Source organism: Mesitornis unicolor, unplaced genomic scaffold (assembly GCF_000695765.1).
Source record: "Mesitornis unicolor isolate BGI_N332 unplaced genomic scaffold, ASM69576v1 scaffold12855, whole genome shotgun sequence".
NCBI classification, from domain to species: domain Eukaryota; kingdom Metazoa; phylum Chordata; class Aves; order Mesitornithiformes; family Mesitornithidae; genus Mesitornis; species Mesitornis unicolor.
The window spans coordinates 18,812-38,373 of record NW_010184903.1 but is presented as its reverse complement, the minus strand read 5'-3'; the positions used below and the strand labels follow the sequence as shown (position 1 = coordinate 38,373).

Genomic DNA, 19,562 nt, shown 5'->3' with positions numbered 1-19,562 from the left:
CATATGACTGGAGTGGCACTGTGTGTGGCCCTCTCTGAAAGACACCGTGTCCTGTGTGCTGGCTCCCATCCTACAGCAGATCCAGTTTCAAAGAATATCTTCCTTCCCGGCTTCTTAAAAACTCTTAATCAAGAACCAGCAAGGAATCCTCTGTCCTCAGGAGGGACGCACGTTAGCTGAACAAGATTCGAAAGAAAAATTTGGATGGGGAGTTTAAAAAGAGGGGTTTAAAGGGTGAAATTACAGAGCAATGCCAAGGGCTTTCCTCACTTTCCTGCCCCTGCAAAACATAGTTTCTTTGTGTCTGCTCGAGGATCAGATGGTATTTCTGAGTTGCTAGCATGCAGTGGAAAAGTACAATTCATGACAACATTGGAAACAAATATTTATACTGGATAGTTGAGGCACATTTTTCAGAAAAAAGGAAAAAAAAGTAATAAAAAAAAGTAGACTGCAAGCCCCAATGTATATTATCTTCCCATTCACTGGATTTATACACTGTACTGACACTTGCGGTCACCGTGCATGCGTTGCAGCTCTCAGCCTTGCGGTTTCACCCCCTTGCTGTACACAACACCGCTGAGGTTGCTATCCAAGAAAAGCCTCAAATGTTCCCTCTGATGCGTTTCGGCTGGGGCTGGCGAAAACCGGCAGCAGCTAAAATTCAGGCAGGAAAAGTTGGGGAAAACTGAACTGAGAGCGATCCACGCCTGCCTGTGTGTTTGTGCCATGCAGCATTGCAGAGCTGCTCGACTTATTTCCAGGAAATGTTATTTATTTTTTGGCTTCCAGTGTAGTGTGTATATGGCCTGAGACTTTAAACAAGCAGGGGACTTTTGATATATCACAGTTCCTTTCCACCTGAATCACCCGGGACAGGTCAAGACTTCAGTCACTGAGATGAGGTAGCAAAGACCGAGAAGTTCAGAGACTCCCCATCACATTGGGTCGATGGGCATCCAAGGGTGGCAGTCACAACTGCCAGCCAAGGACGTATTTCTGTAATGTGACCATTTGTCCCCCTCCTGTGGTTCCCATTAGAAAAGGTTTATGAGTCCTGGATAAGTGAAACTTTGCAAGAGGCAGTATTTATAAATGAGACAGCGATGACCGATGCTTTTCGTAGCTCCATTTCTGCTCCCAACAGTCCATCTACAGGAGGGCTTTGTTGTTGCTTTTTTCCATGTGGCAGAGGAATTTCTACCCATGCATATTCTTAAATTTAAGATGAGCTACCTCTGTCTTAAGATAAGCTACTTCTTGAGGTGAAGCCAGTGGCCACCTGTGTTTAGATATGTAGTGTCACCCAGCAAGACTTAGGTGCCCAAAGAAAATCACATTATTCCAGTGCAGTTCACCCAGCAGAAAAGCCCTACTGAGGGAGCAGGGCAGGTAATGATGGAGCCAGGGCTGGATGAGTGCGAAGAGATCTCGATTTTGCCATTAATGTAACAGCTCTGCTTGGGAAACACTCTCTGTTATTTGCACGAGTGGTACTTTAATGGTCGCTGTTAATTACATGATTTATGGGGTGTTTCTCCCAGCAAAGGGCTTAGGTGCTGCACCATAAATTCAGTGAAAACATCTATCTGCAAATTAATCTGTGGTATTTTAGGTGTCAAAGTCCTGTTCGCTAAATACCAGGAGGCACAAGTGTGCAGTTTACTGTGTGAACTGGGGTGCCGAGAGATGGCAAGAAGAGATGGGCTCAAATCATGTTCTTTTGGGCTATGTGTGAGGCTCTGAAGGGGTTAAAATGTTCCTTCCTCCCTCTGACTTTTGTGAGGCTGCTGTGCTTAATAATGCTGCCATTTAAATGGTCCCAACTAGGCCTTGAAGTTAACACCTTGTTGAGGTGAGGGGAAGAGGAGGGGGTAGGGGGCCGTTCACACCTTTTCTGCTGCTATTGTTTGCAGGGAGATCCTCTTGGGGTAACCAGGGGAAAAAATGCAAAAAAAATATGTAAAGTGCTTTTTTCTCTTCTTGATTTCTTTTTCTGAATTAAAGGGAGGGAAAGGGCATTAGAAAACACACCATTTCCTACCAAAAATGGTTGTGAGTATCCAGACGACGCAGGCTCATCCCAAAAGTGAAGCAGGGAGGGAGAAGGGTTATTTCTGCATTATTTTAAGACCCTTGCCCTTGCAGTGTGCAGACACATGCTTGGTGGTAGACGTGCGGGAGGAGGGTCCTCAGCTCTGGGAGGAAGCTGAGCACCAGAGTGAGTTTGCAGGATCAGGACCTAACAGCTACAGCGAGGAACAGATACAAGACGAGGTGGTTTGGGCTCTCCAGAAGTTGCCGTCCCAGGCTCCATCCTGCAGCAGCATCCAGAGGGAAGGTGGTGCAGCACCTCCAGACAATCAAAGCCTTGCCTGGAAGGAGGCAGGAGAAGCATCAAGCTGCTGCATTTGATGCACTAAACACTTATTAGCAGAGGGAGTAACAAGAGCTTAACAAAATGAAGAGCGAAATAATGCTCCTCTCCTGATACAGAAGGATGCTTGGGGAAAACAGCCAGCAAATAATCACTTCTCTCCATCCAAATGCATTGCAAAGAATCCTTCAGATTGCAAAACTAAATGCTCAGAAATTGGGAAATCTCAGCGCTTGCTTTGCCTGTGCAACTTTAAATCAGCCTCATTCTGCTTATGCATTATGTTACAGATTTTAATTACAGGATCACATGATACTTTTCCCACAGGATTCCTGTCTCATTCAGTGCACAGGATGGACAGTGCTAACTTAATAGGCACCTCTTCAATATTTTGTTTTCTTCTTGTTCTTTGCATTTCCCCAGGCCTTGCTTATTGCAGAGCATTAAATTCTGCTCTGAAGAAGGAATTCTTAATTTCTTGATGGACTTTGCTCTAATAACTCTGCCGTAGCATTTGTACACAGTTCATTGCAGTGCAGTATTCCCAAGAAAGAAAGAATTTGCTTTAAAATAGAAACTGAGACTGACTTGAAGGTGTTGTTCAATTCAGTGCACCTTCTGCGTGTCACCTACAGCATGATTTTTTTCTGTCTTTAGCCTTATGTTCAGGCCCGTGATTCTGCTGGCTTCGGTGGCAGCTGTGAATATTTAGCACACATGCACATCAGAAGCCAACATCTTTGCTGGGCACAGAAAATGAGAGAAATAAAAATGTGATTTGGAGAGATTTCAACTGAGTCACATAGGACCCGTGTGGCAGAAACACCTATAAAATCCAGTTTGCTTGGGAAAACTATAGGGTCTCCCTGGTCTTGTTCACTTCACCCCTTCTCATTTCTGCCAGCGGTGGATTTGGAGGGATAATACAGATATATTCCTCAACACTGATTTATCTCCAGAGGAGGTCGAGTTGTGTGCTGCCTGCAGGAGTGTTTGTGTAAAAGGAATTCTCCTTCTCCTGCACTTGAAGGCTGCATCGTAGTGTGTAACCTGAATCACCTGGTATTTCCTAACTTCCTCGCTCTTCACGTGGTGTCCTTAATAATCTCCTTTTGTTTGTCTCCAGTTGTGTTTATAGTTTCTCAGCCTTCTAAAAAAAGCAAACCCCAAGTAACCCTGCCTTCCCAAGTTTTTCTCTGCAATATCCTACAAATATCCGCGTGGACCATCAAAAAGCTCCTTTTATACAGGCTTTTGCCATTCCCGTGAATGGAGCCATGGATGGACCATCCTCCATGAGGACTGGCATGGGGATGCATCTGGATGTCCCTGTGTTTCATCAGTATTTACTGAGACTTTAGAAAATGCTGGGACTTGGGACTCCTGGTTTTAATTCCAGTCTCTGGACAAGTGTCTTTGTAGGGGCACAGACTCTTCTGCCCATTTTTAGTCAGAATGCTCATGATTTGTTCATATTTGGCTGGATTTTCACGACAACGGCTCTCACACAAAAGCCACTCCTTTTCCAAAGTTCAAGTCCTGACTTCAAAGCATGGAACTGGTACAGCTTTTCAAAGGAAGGCTCCTCAGAGTTTAAGATTAGTCAAACAATATATTTTTCCCAGCAGAAGAGTTTCAGCTGAAATTTTAAAAACAAATAAATGCATAAATCATCATTTAGCCTGAGACAGACGCCCAGCATGGACAATTTCAGCCAGAATGTTTAAAGTTTGGCAACACTGTAAGAGACTGAAAATGGTCTCATCATGTGAAGTGTGTGGCATACTTCATACGAGGCGATATTATCAGCTGTAAGTAATCCAAGCTGCACATACAATTCATAGACATAGATGTTAGGGAATGAAAAAAACAATTTTAATAGATCAGTTAGTGCTATGTCCCAGCCTGAATTGAACTACTGAACAAAAAACTACAAAATATAGTATATGCTTCAGTGAATATCTTAACACTGAAGTTCCCCAAAACACAAGTTACTCATTTAGCTACTGGTAAATATATTTAACTATATGTAGATGAATTTCCTTGAGACAGACTATTCAGTGACTTCTGAATACAGCACCACTCTGTTTTCTTGCATCCAGTGATTATGTATTGACTTGATCTGCTGGAAATTTCCCTATCAGACACATGCAATAAACCAACAAGACCTTTTTTTTTTGGTAGTGACTTTAGAGCAGAAAATGACAAAGCAAATTGCAATATTTGTAAGTCATAAAATTATCCTGTAACCCTTTAAAGTAGATGTCAGCTTGCTATACCCACAAGGAGTTAATCTATCACATTATGGTCTTTAATAATTGGAAGCGATTGGCCAAAGTGCTGTAAACCTGGCAGAAATTTGTTGCCTTATTTTCTGCAAACCACAAGCTCAGCTTATTAATTGAGAAAGGAACATTAACTGGCATTAGCTGGCATCTGTAAACCAAAAAAAGAGAAATGACCACGGTATGGGTTCAGCTGCAAACGGTAGAGCTGCAAAGCTGCAACAGGTAAAATGGGTTTTCAAGCGCGAATGCAAAACCATTTTAGTCGGCTGCTGGCAAATGCCCAAGTCTAGGGTTTTTAATGAGGCTTCTGCATCAAAATAAGTGAAACCACATGGAATTCTAATTGTTCTTATTCTAAATATGAAACACACTGGAGCAGTATTCTCGAATCTAGGATGTTAGCATATATATTGGCATATTAACATTACCACTTTTCTATTCTAAATGTATAGCTCTCAGGAAACTTGAGTGCCAGGTTACGTTAGGGAAGATCAGCTTGGAAGATCTGAAAACAGTTCAACCTCGGCTCCTTCAGATGTAAAAGTGATTTTTAAAAGATATTTATTTTTATTGTCAAGCACGGTGAGCTGATCAGGCTGCATACAGAAAGAAGATCCGTTATTGTGCTTGTTGCCATGTTTCTCTTTCTGGTGGCACAGAAATAAGTCTCCTCTCTTTACAGAAGTGTGGTTTCGCAATTTTGTGGCCACGATGTAGGGCGGAGGATCTGTGCTTCACCCATTTAATACAAGCTATCACGAGTGGGAATTCACAGATGCAAATTGTTTTCTTGCTCTGACGGAGGAGAAATTAGCATAAATCTTTAATCCTGCTGGGGAAAGGAATAAATAAATTATTTACTTGCACTGTCATGTCGCTACATTGCTGATCAGCATCGCTATTTGTGTGCAACTAGAGATACAAAGATGGGTGCCATAGCCAGAAGAGCTATTTATCTTCCCAGTCCAGCAAAGAGCTAAACGTCTATAAATGAGCATGCAGCTGGTGTTTGCAAGTTAGAACCAAAATCAACTTTAAGACAAAGAGGTAGCACAGAGAGAGGAGGAGGAGGAGGAAGGTGAAAACGCACCAGTGAGATTGCATAGCAGTGAGGATGGCCAGATGCTGCTTTAGAGTTGACTTTAAAAGTTTCTAGACTAATTAAAGAGACTTTAGAACAGAATTTTTAATGATCTCCGAAAGTATCTTTATACAATGGAGACACAGACGGCTGAGGGCAGATCGCAGTCAACTGCAAGGGGTTAGGGGAGCAGCAAAAGGGATTTTGGGTTGGAGAAGTGAGTGTGCAGGAGCTGTGCAGACACAGCCATAAGTGAGATAAGAAAGGGTTATGGTTACTTGGCCTTTGGGTAAATAGGATTGTGCTTTACAAGCAACAGTAAAAACAAACAAGTGTGGATTTACTAGGGTATGTAAGGAGGTCTGTAGCCCCACATTAGAAATGTCTTTGTGTGGTGTGCAGATTCCCAGTCATTTGTCACAAACATGATCTCTTGGCAGCACCCATACAGATAATATCTGGATATATCCCTGAACGAGAGATGACTTTTAAATGTGTAAAACTGTGTGGATAGTTTGTGATTAAAAAAAAAAAACATATTGGTTGCAAAAGAAATAAAGAATGCCGATGTTGTTCTACACCCTTACACTCATACCAGTCCTACCTTTGATTATAAAAGTCTTGTTTAGCTTCTGTCAGGGTAAACTACGAGCAACTCTGTTCATGTTGGGAGAGTTGCAATAACAATAATAATAATAATAAAATAATAGTATAAGTGGTAGCAGATTGAAACTCAGTATTTTGAGCAGCTGGGGAAATTATGTTCTAGCCTTATATTTCCAGATATGTATCAGACCTGTTCACAATATACAGGATAGTGTTCCAAAATTACAGCTTTGAATCTGGGTGGTATCGCCTCTGGCTATTGTTTGCAGTTGGGAACGAAAGAAGTTGCATCAAGTAGTAGAGTGTTTGCTGTAAAGGTACAAGTTATATTACATTCCACAGTGCTGCGGTTGGAGGGGTTGATGATGGAGACAGACCCATTCACCCGGAGGTCACTGATTCGGTTCCAGATAAAGATAATAGTAATCACATTGTCAGCAGAGTTAAAAATGGGCTTTTACTGCCCGTTTAAAGCTCTGTACTCAATATATTTTGAGACGGTGGATTATAATCGCCAGGTTTCAAGCTGTGCGAGTTGGATGCTCAGCTGGCTGTGGCCCAGGTCCTCCAGCCTGAGCCCAAGCCGTGCCTGAGCTTTACCCCAATGCCGCTTCTACATAGTGCCTGATACTACATTGAAGGCGTAGGTTAAATAAGCTGGTAGAAGAGGATAGAGATCTGAATCACAAAATGTGCCACACAGGGTGACAGGGTGCATTGAATCTGCACGTTTTGGTAGTAATCACCATTGTGGGTGCTACAGGGGGCCAAGAGCAGAAGGGCTGGAGGGACCTTCCTTCTACACAGCAATGTCAACAGGTCTGATGCAAAGCTTATCTGCAAGGAAAGTATTGCTGCATCTTACATTGAGGATACACAGGGCATTTCAGCATTTAGCACCTCAGTTGGGCATCTAGAAGATGCCGTATTTTCCTTTTGGGTAAATCGGTTTCAGTAGATTGGCAGAGAAATTGGTGAACCCTTGGATCTAGAGCTCTGTAAAGCTGTAGAGTTGTCAGCTGGGAAACGCAGGGAGAGTTCATTGATTTCATTATTTTCCCACTTCATTTATACCCCAGTCTTTCCAGCTCTCTATAAATTTGTATATATGTATCTGCAGCACACTGGCTGATGCATTTGCCTCCTCCTGTACTGTACTTCATTGGACTTTTCATATTTCTGCCTGTCCCTTTTCCCACACCCTTTCTGTCTTCCACTTTTTTGGCTCTTGGGGTGAGCTTTCACCATCTTTTTCTTCTACTCCTGTCCATCCCACAGTCTCTGAAGCAGATCACCCAGCTACTAACGTTTGCTTTCCATTTCTGCTCCGAAACTTTGGGCGTTTGATGTGGGATTAGAAATTAGGCAAAATGAGTTTACCCATCCCTGTTTTGCGTTAGACTCCAATTCACAGCGTTACCATCCAGACGCTCACAGTAGCCATAAACTGTGTGGTCTCTTTTTCAACCAGACTGCACAGACTACATAGAAAAACAGCTTCTTTCAATGGCAAGAAGAGTGTTGGTCTTGTAATTTTCCATTGACTCCACTGAAAAGTAAAATTTGCATCTTTGCTATCAGCTCAGTAGCTTTGCCCATCCTTTGGGTGCAGCAAATAATACTTTTTGTCTGTAAGAAGTAGCTGAGCAGATCCTCACCTAAATAAATCGATTTAAGGCAAGAAGTGGGGTTTAGTCACCCCTGGTGTAATTCCCCTGGTGTCAGTGGTGCAACTAGCTTAGTGTTGCCAACTCTTGTAGTTTTACTACAAGTTGCACTGTAATTTCTGCTTTTCTTGAAACCCCAGCTCCCAACGGGATGTGCTGAGGGGGGAATCTCAGCTTTCATGTTCAACCAGACCTGAGTTTCATGAGAGGCTATAACAAAAACCCAGAGAACCCTCAAAGCTCAGAAACCAGAAGGCAAATCAACTCCAAATCCACCTTTCATTTTTTGGCTCCTTCTCAAACTTCTGATTTTGAGATTTTTCTTTTTCCCCCGGCCTGACTTGTGACTTTTGAACGCTTCAGGTTGGCAATGCTGCTCCCTCCATTGGCATCGGTGGAGTTAGACCAGGGATGAGTATGGCCCAGCGCTTGTAGAAGACAGGTGTATGACTCTGTTCCTTGCAATGTATTATTTGATGTGATCTGCTGTTCTCTTGGGGGCCAAAAGAAGTGGGTTTTCATAGAAAATTAAAAATCTATCATCACATGATACAAAAAATGGTATTTACAGAATTGTTTTCCCCCATCTTTTGTTATAATTTTTTAGGTGCTTCAGAGCTGGGCCCATTTTCAGATCCCAGGCAGTTCACAAGCATTTCATCCCTCACTGAGAGCCGCTTCTCCAACCCACGAATGCACTATCCAGCCACCTTTACCTATACACCGCCAGTCACCTCAGGCATGTCACTGGGTATGTCCGCAACCACTCACTACCACACCTACCTACCACCACCCTACCCTGGCTCTTCCCAAAACCAAAGTGGACCTTTCCAGACCAGCAGCACTCCATATCTCTACTATGGCACTTCGTCAGGATCATACCAGTTCCCCATGGTGCCGGGAGGGGACCGCTCCCCCTCCAGGATGCTTCCTCCGTGCACCACCACGTCCAACGGCAGCACGCTGTTAAACCCTAACTTGCCCAACCAGAGTGATGGTGTGGAGGCGGATGGCAGCCACAGCAGCTCCCCAACCGTCCTGAATTCTAGTGGCAGAATGGATGAGTCCGTTTGGAGGCCGTACTGAGATTTCTTCTGTAGCCGGCCCGACCTCTGCGAGCCAAAAAAAAAACCAAACAAAAAACCAAACAAACGGTCGACTAACTACGAAGTGCCTGTTTTTTGTGGTTTTTTTTAAAAAACAAAACAAAACAAAACAAAAATAGTAGATTTTACATGTATGTGCAACTGTGTAGATGGGATGATAATGGCCATAAATAACACAAGAGTTACCAACACACGACCCATGTTTCAGACTATGTGGATCAAAGCACATATTTTTTTTTCTTGGAACCATTTTACCTTGTTTTATATTTAAAATGTACTTTTCACACACACACAAAATCACCCCTGCCTTTTTTTTTGCCTTTTTTTTTCTTTCTTTTTTTTTTTTTTTTTTTTTTTTTTTTTTTTTTTTGGTCTAGTGTGTTGTAATAACCAGTGAGTTTTTTTGCCAATGAGGAGAGAACGGACTCCCCGGCTATCAGGAGAAACATGGTGATGCAAGGCAAAGGCTGCATTCCCTTTTATTTTTAACTAAATAGTAATAAAAAAAACTAACCATGAACTCCAGATACAGTTGCAATCATACAACGTATGGGACCCTCTTCACACCCATAGTGCAATTCAACTGGCTTGTATTGGTGCACATAAAAAGGAAAGCAAAGATCGAGTTGCTTCCATATTGCCATGATACATTCAGATGAAAATAGCTGTCCCAAAAAACTCTGTCCGAGCCTTGCTGCAGATAACAGTTGGAACTTCTCTGTGTTCATTGCTTTTTTCGGTTTCTTTGTTTGGGTACTTAACGAGTCTTCAAGTTAGGCTAGACAACCCTGGGGTTTCCTTTTTGCTTTTGTGTCCGTTCATTTTGCCTTCGATTAGCCAAAAAAACCAAAAATCACAACCAAAACCTTTAAAAGCAAAAAGTAAAATGTTATTACTTATGCAAAATATGAAAATGGCAATATATATTACTAGAGCCAAAATGATATACATAGTATTTGTGTTCGACTATGTTCTTTTTTATTTTTTTTTTTAAATTATAAATGTGTAAAATTTGAGGCTGTTTGCTGTTGATGTGAATCATCATATAACTTTAAAAGAATATTTATAATTATTTAATGACATTTGGACCCTTTAAACGTTTCTTGATGTAATGATATATTGACTTCGGTCTCTAAAAGTGGTTTGTTTGTTTTTTTTAATTATTACATTTCTGCAATGGTGTAAACCTCAAACTTTTACCCAACTCTGAAAAGCAGTTCCAGTGTGAACCAGTTTACAATGTGACTTAAAAGTGACAAACCCAACCCAAATGCATCCACATCAAATGACTTTGGATGTAGGATCTTTTTATATAACTTATGAAGGAAATATTGTGTTTAAAATATTTTTATTAGCTGTCTGGTTGCCTTCAACACAGTCTTGCCTTTTAATCAGTAGTTGTGGAGACACTGGAAAATGGTAGGAAGGATGAAATATTTTCCACCCTTCCCCTGATTTCTTCTTCTCCCAGGATTTTTCTCAGAACTTCAAATTTCAAAAATATTAATATTTAAAATGTTCTGTTTTGACAGCATGATTTGAATTTTGACAGGGTTTTGGGTTTTTTTTATTCCCAAAGAAAAATCAAAGCAGTTTCAAAGCCTGTACTTTAAAAGTAATGAAATGTTAAATTTCTCAGAAATGGGATTGAGGGAGAATTGGTGAAACTTTTTCCCCTCTCCCCTTGCAATTTCAGCCCACTCAATGGAATAAAAACATTCAAAACTTGAGACAGAAACTGCCTGGTAGCAAATCACCACCCGTTAGCATTAAATGCAAGAGCCGTAAGGATGCTTTGCTGATGTGGCTGTTGCCGTGTTAGAGAGACAAGCCCAAGGGCAGCGATACCTCTACAAGCGCTGAAGATAAAAAAAGTCACCTTAAAACTCACCTTGGGGGCTCACAGGGAGAGCAAATTGCACCCAACCCCTTAACCAAGCTGTCTGCCCTCGAACTCTCCGATGGAGGGGGACAAATTTTGCCCAGCCCGGGACTGCTAGGCCAAATGGGGAAGTGAGGCGGCGTTGGCTGGATGTGGTGGGAGCTGAACCTCCCTCCCCACACTGTCCCCAAGCGGATGATGTTCAACATGGTTTAGGGGGATATTTGGCACGTGCTGATGGGCTTTGGTGCTCTCCCTCCTTCCGCTGCCCCAGCCGTCGCCGCCCCTTGGCTGTACTTTGTCTACCTCCAAAGTCTCGCAATAACTCAACGATGGGCATAGCCATACAGAGCCAGACAACACCATCACCACTCGTTAATAGCGAAGCTGTTAAACGAGTTGACGTTAGCGTGGTACATCCCTCCAATTTGCGTGATGACGTGCTCTTAAAAGAAATAATAAAAAATTAATAAAGTCTTTGCCTTCTAAAGGTTGTATGCTTAAAGTATAAGTAAGACACTTTTTTTTTCTTCTAATACTTAGTTTTCCTTCAAAGATGGAAGCTGTAATTGATTCTATTTATTGTTGGTTTGTGGTAGCTTGAAGCATACCACTGTCCATTTATTTGTAACTGTAAAATACGTTTGTTAGTCTCAGCAGCACTTAAAAAGCCAGTGTCTGGTTACACATTTCAGTTTTGTTTTTTGTTTAGTAAGCAAGAGAAAAAGATGTACTGCCAGTGCAAGCTGTTTCCTATTTAATAAAAGGTACTATATTTGTACATTATTTGTTATTGCTGAGAAGGGCTTTTTAAGGTTTACTGTATGCATATTAAGTAATTTTTAGGGTGCTTTTGTGTTGAAATGTTGTTAAGAGTGGCTGCAGGCAGCAACCCAGATTTTTTTTTTTTTAAGACTTTGTTGTAAAATTCAAGCACTTGGTTTTTGTTTCTGGATAAATCCAGCACAGACCAGACTTTTGTTTTGCTCAGTTCCGACAGGACTCAGTGTCCCCACGGTTTTTCAACTGGACCATTAGGGACAGACATTGAAAACGTTTTCTCTGCCTTGTTGAGGTGTGCATGCCCGAGCCGTGCCCGATCCATGCCCAATCCATGTCCCTGGCCATGTGGGCAGGATTTTCTAAGTACCCGTGGAAGGAGGAGCACCAACCCATTGGCTTTCAGTAGATCCCCGTGCTCCTGAGCCCTCCTGGTGCCTTTGGAAAACCTCAGGCTGCTCACAGCAGAAGTTGTACAGACTGAGGCAGAAATGCTCATCAAAGCTTTTGGGAAATGCTTCTGAGTTCACTTGGAAATGATCTTGAATCAGGATTTCAGACCAAAAGAAAACCCCAACCGGTGCTATGTAGTTAATTATATCAGATTATTTGATGTTTTGTGAGGTGCTTAGCATCAACAGAAAGGAGTTTTCTTGAAGGTACAATGGCTCTTCCCTTTGGGGTGCGGCAGTCTTTGGCACCGATCATAGTTTTAAAGAGAAAAAAATGGCCTTTTTTAACTTTCCACCTTTCTTATCCTACCAAAGATTTATGAGCAGCACAACAGGCACGATGTCCCTTTTGACAAACGAACGATTAAATCCTCCTCTCCCTCCTCCTAAGGGTAACCAGATTGGGGGCAGCAGGTCGGGATGGATGAGTAAAGCAAATAATTTAACCCACTGCATCATTCGTGTGGCGTTCGTAATTTCTTTTTAAAGACCAGCTGCTGTGTCTTAGCATTGAATTTTTGCCAGCAGTCCCCCAAGCAAAGATTTACCATTTTCCACAGGTACCATCTCGAGTGGGGAAAATTTTGCACTTTCACACTTAGCAAAGCAAAGCTCAGCCCCGCACGGGGCTGCAGGCAGCCAACAAGCCATGAGCAAAAGCAATAATTAAACCTGGATCAGCCATGAGCTCAAAGAAGCCCCATTCTCTGAACCCCTGAATTTCTTGTTGTTTTTTAAATATAATGCATTTCATTTTAACATTTTCTGAGAATTTTTTTAGATGTTTGTTTACTTCCATGTTTACAGATAACTCTTTGCTTTTTTTTTAATGCAGTACTTTTAAGTATATCAGCCAAAACCATACTTTTACAGTAACTTTTGTTTTAGGTAATATGAGTGACATTCCAATTTTTTTTGTTGTTGTTAAATATGCTTTACCAGTCTTGAATTTCCGCTGGAACAAAATATTTGTAGCATTTTGTGTAAATACAAGCTTTAAGTTTTTATTTTTTCAAATGCTGTCACCCGAGATTTGCTTTTCATGCACATATTGTACAAACACACTCTGCTTTATGCCACAGACGATGATTGTGGATCAGTTTACTTCAACTTCAAAGGGACTATTTGTATTGTATGTTGCAACTGTAAATTGAATTGTTTGGCATTTTCTCATGATTGTAATATTAATTTGAAGTTTGACTTTAATTTTCAATAAAATGGCTTTTTTTTGTTAATGTTCTTCTATGCTTCTTTTTCTTCCGCTGTCTCCTCTTAGCCATACACCAAACAGGGTTGGGTAAAGTACGTACGTGGTAGGACACAGTACTGGCCTTTTCATGGTGGCCCTATCAATTTCCACAGTGCTTAAGTTTTCAGTTAAACATAAAAATAAGTTTCCAGGCCTATGAGAGGTAAAGGGCACCTTCTAAATCTAATCTCAAATATTGCTTCTTTGTCTGAGTCTTCAAACTATCATAACCTCTGTTTCTTAGAGGAATGCAAACTTCTCCATTCATCTTGCTAGACTGTTAACTCTGAAACCTAACAACTGACACTAGTGAGGACATTCTGGTGCTAGGGCAGTGTGAGCAGAGCTTGAAGTATAGGAAAAGCTGGGATAGATTTCCAAACTGGGGGCGAGGTATTTGGGTTTATGGCGCTTTTCCAGGATGGGGGTTGCGCTATCTCCACCTCTTCCTGGTCAGACCTGAGGAATGCAGATACAGATAATCTTGTGATTTGCATGGCCTGAAGCAAGAACAGTTTCTAAGCAGCAAAAGATATATGGATAGGGAGGAGACTGGGGGAGGAGGCTATTTTTTCTCCAGCCTAGTGTTGGGGTAGGAGCAGATGCAGGTAGTGAAGGTGAGGTTAAGTTCACCCAAGGCTGTCTGCAGGAGAGGAGGACAGGAGTTGTGTGCAAGATTGTGCCTGATTTCATAGTAAGTTCTTATCCTTTCTAGCTATTTCTTGAGTCTGCAAAAGAGAAATAGTGGCACAGGGAGGTGTGAGGTTCTGATCATTTCAGGAAACCTTTACCTATGAGGTTTAAGTGTTACTAATTCTGATTTTGTGAGCTCTGTTGGCTTTACCATGGACATACACATTTCTTGCGTGGTGAGTGAAGATTCAGATATCTTTAGGGGTTTTCAAGAGTACTTTCATTCTAGCCCATAATCTGAGTCCTGATTTTAGAAAAAACATTATCCAAGAGTGAGGAACCAAGGAAACCAATCAATGATCTGTGGTGTAATTGCTCTGTAAATTGTTTTTTTTTTGGGATTTATGCTACAAACATTAGTGCTAATACTTTCTGCTGCCTTCTGGTACATGAGTTAACCTATCTCAGCTGGTCAAAGCACAGAGGAACGTTCATTATATTCTTGCTTTCATGGACAATTAATCCAGATGTTCATAAAGGGAAATAAAATTTTCATCATTTTGTATGGTCAAGTGGTGAAACGGGGGCTTAGAGAGGTTGTGCCACCTCACTTCTTGGAGGTTTACAAGACCCAACAGGGTAAAGCATGGAGAAACCTGGGTGGACCCCGTAGCTGAGGCTGCTTAAGCAGAATGTTGGGCTGGAGACCTCCTATGGTCCCCTCCAAATTATCTCATCTCCCTGTAAGTCAGATTAGGAGCTATCTGCTACAGGTTGTTGTCTAAGCTAAGAACTGCTGGCATGACTGTATGGGTAACACATATTCAGCTAAAGTCAATCTGAATAAAGAGATCTGACAGGATTAAGTTCTTACATAGGCAGGTTATTGAGGAGTTACAGCGATCCCTCTATCTTTAGTTGGTTTCTGGCATGTTTTTCTGGGATATCTGTGGAGGAAATGGTCAGCACAAGGGCTGGAAGAGCCAAACCATCACTCTGATCCACAGCAGTTCCCATCGTACATCATGCTGGGGGTGTTACTTTTGATTCATTTGCCCTTTTGCAGCTTTGAGAAGGTGATTCTTGTTCTTTGGCCTTGGCAAAGAACCAACCACTCTCAGAGCAAAATGACCACTACTGGTCAGTGTGGAGAGTTGCCCAATACAGAGATATATGGAGTGGTGGGAGAAGATCAAATTCAAAGTACTTTTAGGAGATACGATTTAAAGACGCTTCCTACAGGGATTGGTGGCCATTGTCTTCCCCATCTTTTGGTGTCAGTAAATAGCTTCTTGATTTGGGGTTCTAAGGGTTGAATGTCAGCTCTTGATCACTGCCTTTGCCGGTCCCATGCAGCGTGCATTCAGCAGGCAGCATCTAGCGCTGCCTCTCCCTGTTGGCCTCAGTTTAATATTTTTAATTTCCTGTGGCTGTGAGCAAGACTGGAGGGGCTCAGAGCAGCAATGTGTTGGCAGCCACAGGCCTAAATCAGCCTTTTTTTGTGCCTAAAACAAGCTCCTGGGGAGAAGTGGGGCAGGGAAGGAGCAGGGTCTGACTTTATGGTCCAGCACCAAAGCCTGCGCTGGCACCAAATAAAAAATTCATCAAGCTGTTTACTGGAGAAAAGGAGGAAATAACCAGTTATATATCCAAGGATTGACATGTACCGTCTAGTTTCCTTCTGCATTGTCAGGAGGAAATGAATTTGTATTTTGGGGTGAAATCCCTCCCCTGGGCAACTGCTCGTGGATAGCCAATGCTCTGTGTACGTCACCGCTCTGAAGCACTAGGGGTGTCACCCTAGATCATATATTTGGGTAGGAGAGGGCATGGTATGGTGTGAGTGACCAGCTTTGCAGCTCAGGCACCCATCACTTGGCTGAACACTTGCAGAGAACAGCCCAAGAGCATGATTTGCCAGAAATACTTGTTGAATGGGTTAAAATGATAAGCAAATTCACTCAAAGCTCATAATCTTTGGATAGGTGATAGGTTGACTGTGGTGGATAAAATGCTGGGAGTGGGCTGAGCATTTCTACTCAACATCTTGAAGAAAAGTTTTAGCATGAGCTTAAAGCATTCGAAAGGGCTGGTTTTGGCCTTCTGTAATTATGATATTTTCTCTGTGGATCTACAGGTGCAATATCAGTCCGGGATGTTGAAGCTGTTCCCATGGGGTCTTTTTATGATATCTATGTGGCCTTGGAAGTGGGGACATCAGCATCTGCCCCTCTGGGATTAGGGAGCTGTTGTCCCCATGAACAGATAAGGCTATGAAGTACAAAGAGAACAAATCCTAAAATTCCAAAAGTATGTGGTGATCTGATGCAGTGCAAACAAAGCAACTTGGGACCTACAATGTGATTTAAAATTAAAGTTCTCAGGCCTGCCCTACTACTTTCATGCGGATTAATTGCATTACTTGGGGTAGATGCAACCTGCTATTCTAACGTCGAATGTGTTACCTAAATAACAAGTGGGCTTGAATTTCCCTCACTGGGAATTCAAGTGGACTTCAATTTCCCTACTGCAGTTTAGGTGCAGGAATAAAATAAATTCCCTATAGTTATATTTGTAAGAACTCGTAAAGATGAGACAGATTAACTTTCGTTCTGTAGCTGGGAAATTTCAGTGTCATGTGTGATTCTCCAGGCAGCTTTGTACTCCTCTTTTTATGCCTCAGTTTCCCTAATACAACAGGGAATTTAGTACTTCACTACTTTGTCAGGGTGTCCCAGGGACTTGGTGTTTATAGAGAGCTTTGAACTTTGCCGTTGTTGTTGTTTATCTCTTTTTACTACAAATCCAATATTTGGTCTCACACCATTGGATAGTGTCTTTTGAAACAGCACATTTCTAAACCACATGTTTAGAAAAATTGACCCAGTTAACAGACCGCTGATCTGGTCAAAAAACAACGCAGAGCTAAGGCCAAGTTGTGCTGTCTCAACAGATTCACTCTGGATTTTGTAGTGGGGCAGGAAGAAAAGCAGATATCACTGCAATCTGTGGATGCAGCCTTTGGCCAGTCCCTCCTCACTTGGGATGAGCAGCTGGAGCTTGCGGGATGTCCTAACACTTAGAGAAAAGCAAACAACCCATGTTAAAGTTGATACACTGCAGCAACTTGCCAGTGATTAATGTTCACCGTGAGGCCAAATTCAGATAGTGATTACTCCAGCAGAGATCAGCTGAAGTCTCTCTATTAATAGCCCTGCAGTTTTGGACGCCAGCATTTTTCAATCCGTGTATGTGGGTGTTATCGATGAAAGGTCACCAAAATGATGGTTGGAAGGGGTCCCCGTGGACTTCCTGGTCCAAGGAAGGCTCAGTGCAGGACCACCACCACCAGATCTGCTCAGAGTGACAGTGTCCAGGAAGGCTTGAAACCTCCTAGGTGTGGAGATGAAGCCAGGGTTTCAGCAGAGCATCTCGTCCCTGTGCTTCTCCTAATGGTCACCCCCAACCTCCCAAAGTGCAATCTGTGACTCTTCCTAGTTTGGGAAGGCTTGGGTTTGAGCTTGGGCTTGGGTTTGGGTTTTTCCCTGCCTTTGCATTTTGGCACATATGGTACAGTAAGGGCTTAAGACCTTGTTGCACACCTATAGGAGTCCAGCACTTAGTGACTTCTCCTTCTCACCCCTTCATTTGTATTCCTCCAGGCTAGGACTTTAGAGCACTATTAAAAATAAAGACAGAGCCTAAACCCCAAGGCAGCCCCTCATCCCCAGCTTGTTTACTTGTTCATTTCCGCACTTGGAAAAAGAAATCCTTAGTAGCTGAAAATGATGCTGCTGCATCATTCTGCTTCTCCCAGGAAAGCACAACTTTTATCCTTGCTCCAGGGTATGCAAGGTTGGTGAGCAAATATCAGGGAATAGGAAGGAAAGGTTGTGGCAGAAGAAGGGAAAAAAAAAGCCAAACAAATAATCCAGGCAGATCTCGGGAAACCTGGATGTGAGGGATTTTTGTCCTTTATTGTCGGTAGTGGTGTTCTCCTAAGAGAGCAGGATGTTCTCATCTTTTAATAATAGCCAGGCCAGATGCTAAAGTCTCTTCTGCAAATGCTGTATAAGTGAGGAGAACAGCTGATTTCTGTTAAGATGAATACACCAGAAGAATAAGCCAAAAAAAGTATGAGAAATCCCCAGAGGTCTTCTTTGCAACGCCGTTTGGCAGCTGGATCTCAAAGTCGGGACCGAAAATCCAATCTGTGCTTCTGTCCCTTTGCTGATTGGTCACCGCATGTCAGTTCCTGCACCGCTCAGGGATCTGGAGGGGATTTCCCCCTGTACTTTTAGGAGATGCAAAATCCACAGCCTTGGCTTTCATGGGGCTGTAGAAAGTACCAGTCGATGAGGAATTTGCTTGACTTGCTCCTTGCCATAGAAACTGGTTATGTGCTGGGTTTGGGCCAGTGATTTAAAATGGCATCTTTGTTCCATCTTTTTTTGTACTTTCTCCTCCACGCTGTTTTCTTTCTTTAGCCTATTTTATTTGTCTGGAAGAGATTAATTCAAACTACTAGATAGAGACAGGATTGTTGTTTTACAAGGCATTGTATTGGGCATTAAAATGCCTCCTATTCTCCTCACACTACCCCTTCAATCATCTTTTCCTTATGTTCAGCACAGGAACTGCATTAGCCTCCGGGCAGGGATCTTTGAAATCACAGTAAAATCACTCATCTTTGTAATGTGCTTATAGGTGTTGGATGGAAAACGTTAGAGAAAAGTAAGGTACATGTTGAAGTGATATTTTGTATCTCTGTAACGGGGCAATGTCCAAAAGAGAACTGACTGTGTATCATGCTCACACATTTTTCTCATATGGTAAATGGCAGTCCTCGAAAACAGTTCCTAGAAAACAGAAGAAAACCCATTGTGAAATGATGAGGAGAACTCATCCAATGTTTAGGATTGCTGGCTAATGATTGCAGATAAAGATTGTTTAGGGAGATCTTGTGCAACCCTTTTCCTTGCCAGCGAGGGAAGGTTTTGTACACTGCGAACCTCTCAGTTTCTGTCTGACCAAGAGGATCCCCCCAATTGCTATTTTCATAAGTTTCCAATTACAAACTCATTTTGGTTGCTCCATTTAACAGGGTGCAATGACTTTTTTTTCTGTGCACTGCATTTATTTATAAAAGATTTTTTTTTGGGGGGGGGGATGTGTTTACTGTGGGCATGTGCCCTGAAGCAGCTCACCAGCTCATCCATGACAGAAAATACCAACAGATAACGTGCCGATGAGCTGCAGCGTTACCTGCTTATCGTCTCTTGAGTTTACTGATCCAGGTGTGCGTGACACAGAGGGACAGACCCTGTGCCCTCTTGTGTCGGCAGAACACAGGGTGAAGGATGGAAAAAGGATCCTCCACTCGTGGTTGAGGGTGCATGCCCTGTGCCATGGCAGTTCAGACACACCTGCCTGTATCAGAC

At 42.4% G+C, this 19,562-nt stretch overlaps 1 protein-coding gene across 1 annotated transcript in view; it reads left to right on the top strand.

The window, feature by feature from the left end:
* The window catches only part of RUNX2 (runt-related transcription factor 2), a gene marked incomplete at its 5' end in the record, with an annotated part of 36,285 nt that extends 27,180 nt beyond the window's left edge, over positions 1-9,105 (top strand). The window contains one exon of the mRNA XM_010184652.1: positions 8,627-9,105. Within this exon, the coding sequence (XP_010182954.1) occupies positions 8,627-9,105 (479 nt within the window). The remainder of the gene's footprint in view (positions 1-8,626) is intronic.
* Between the last annotated feature and the right edge of the window lie 10,457 nt (positions 9,106-19,562).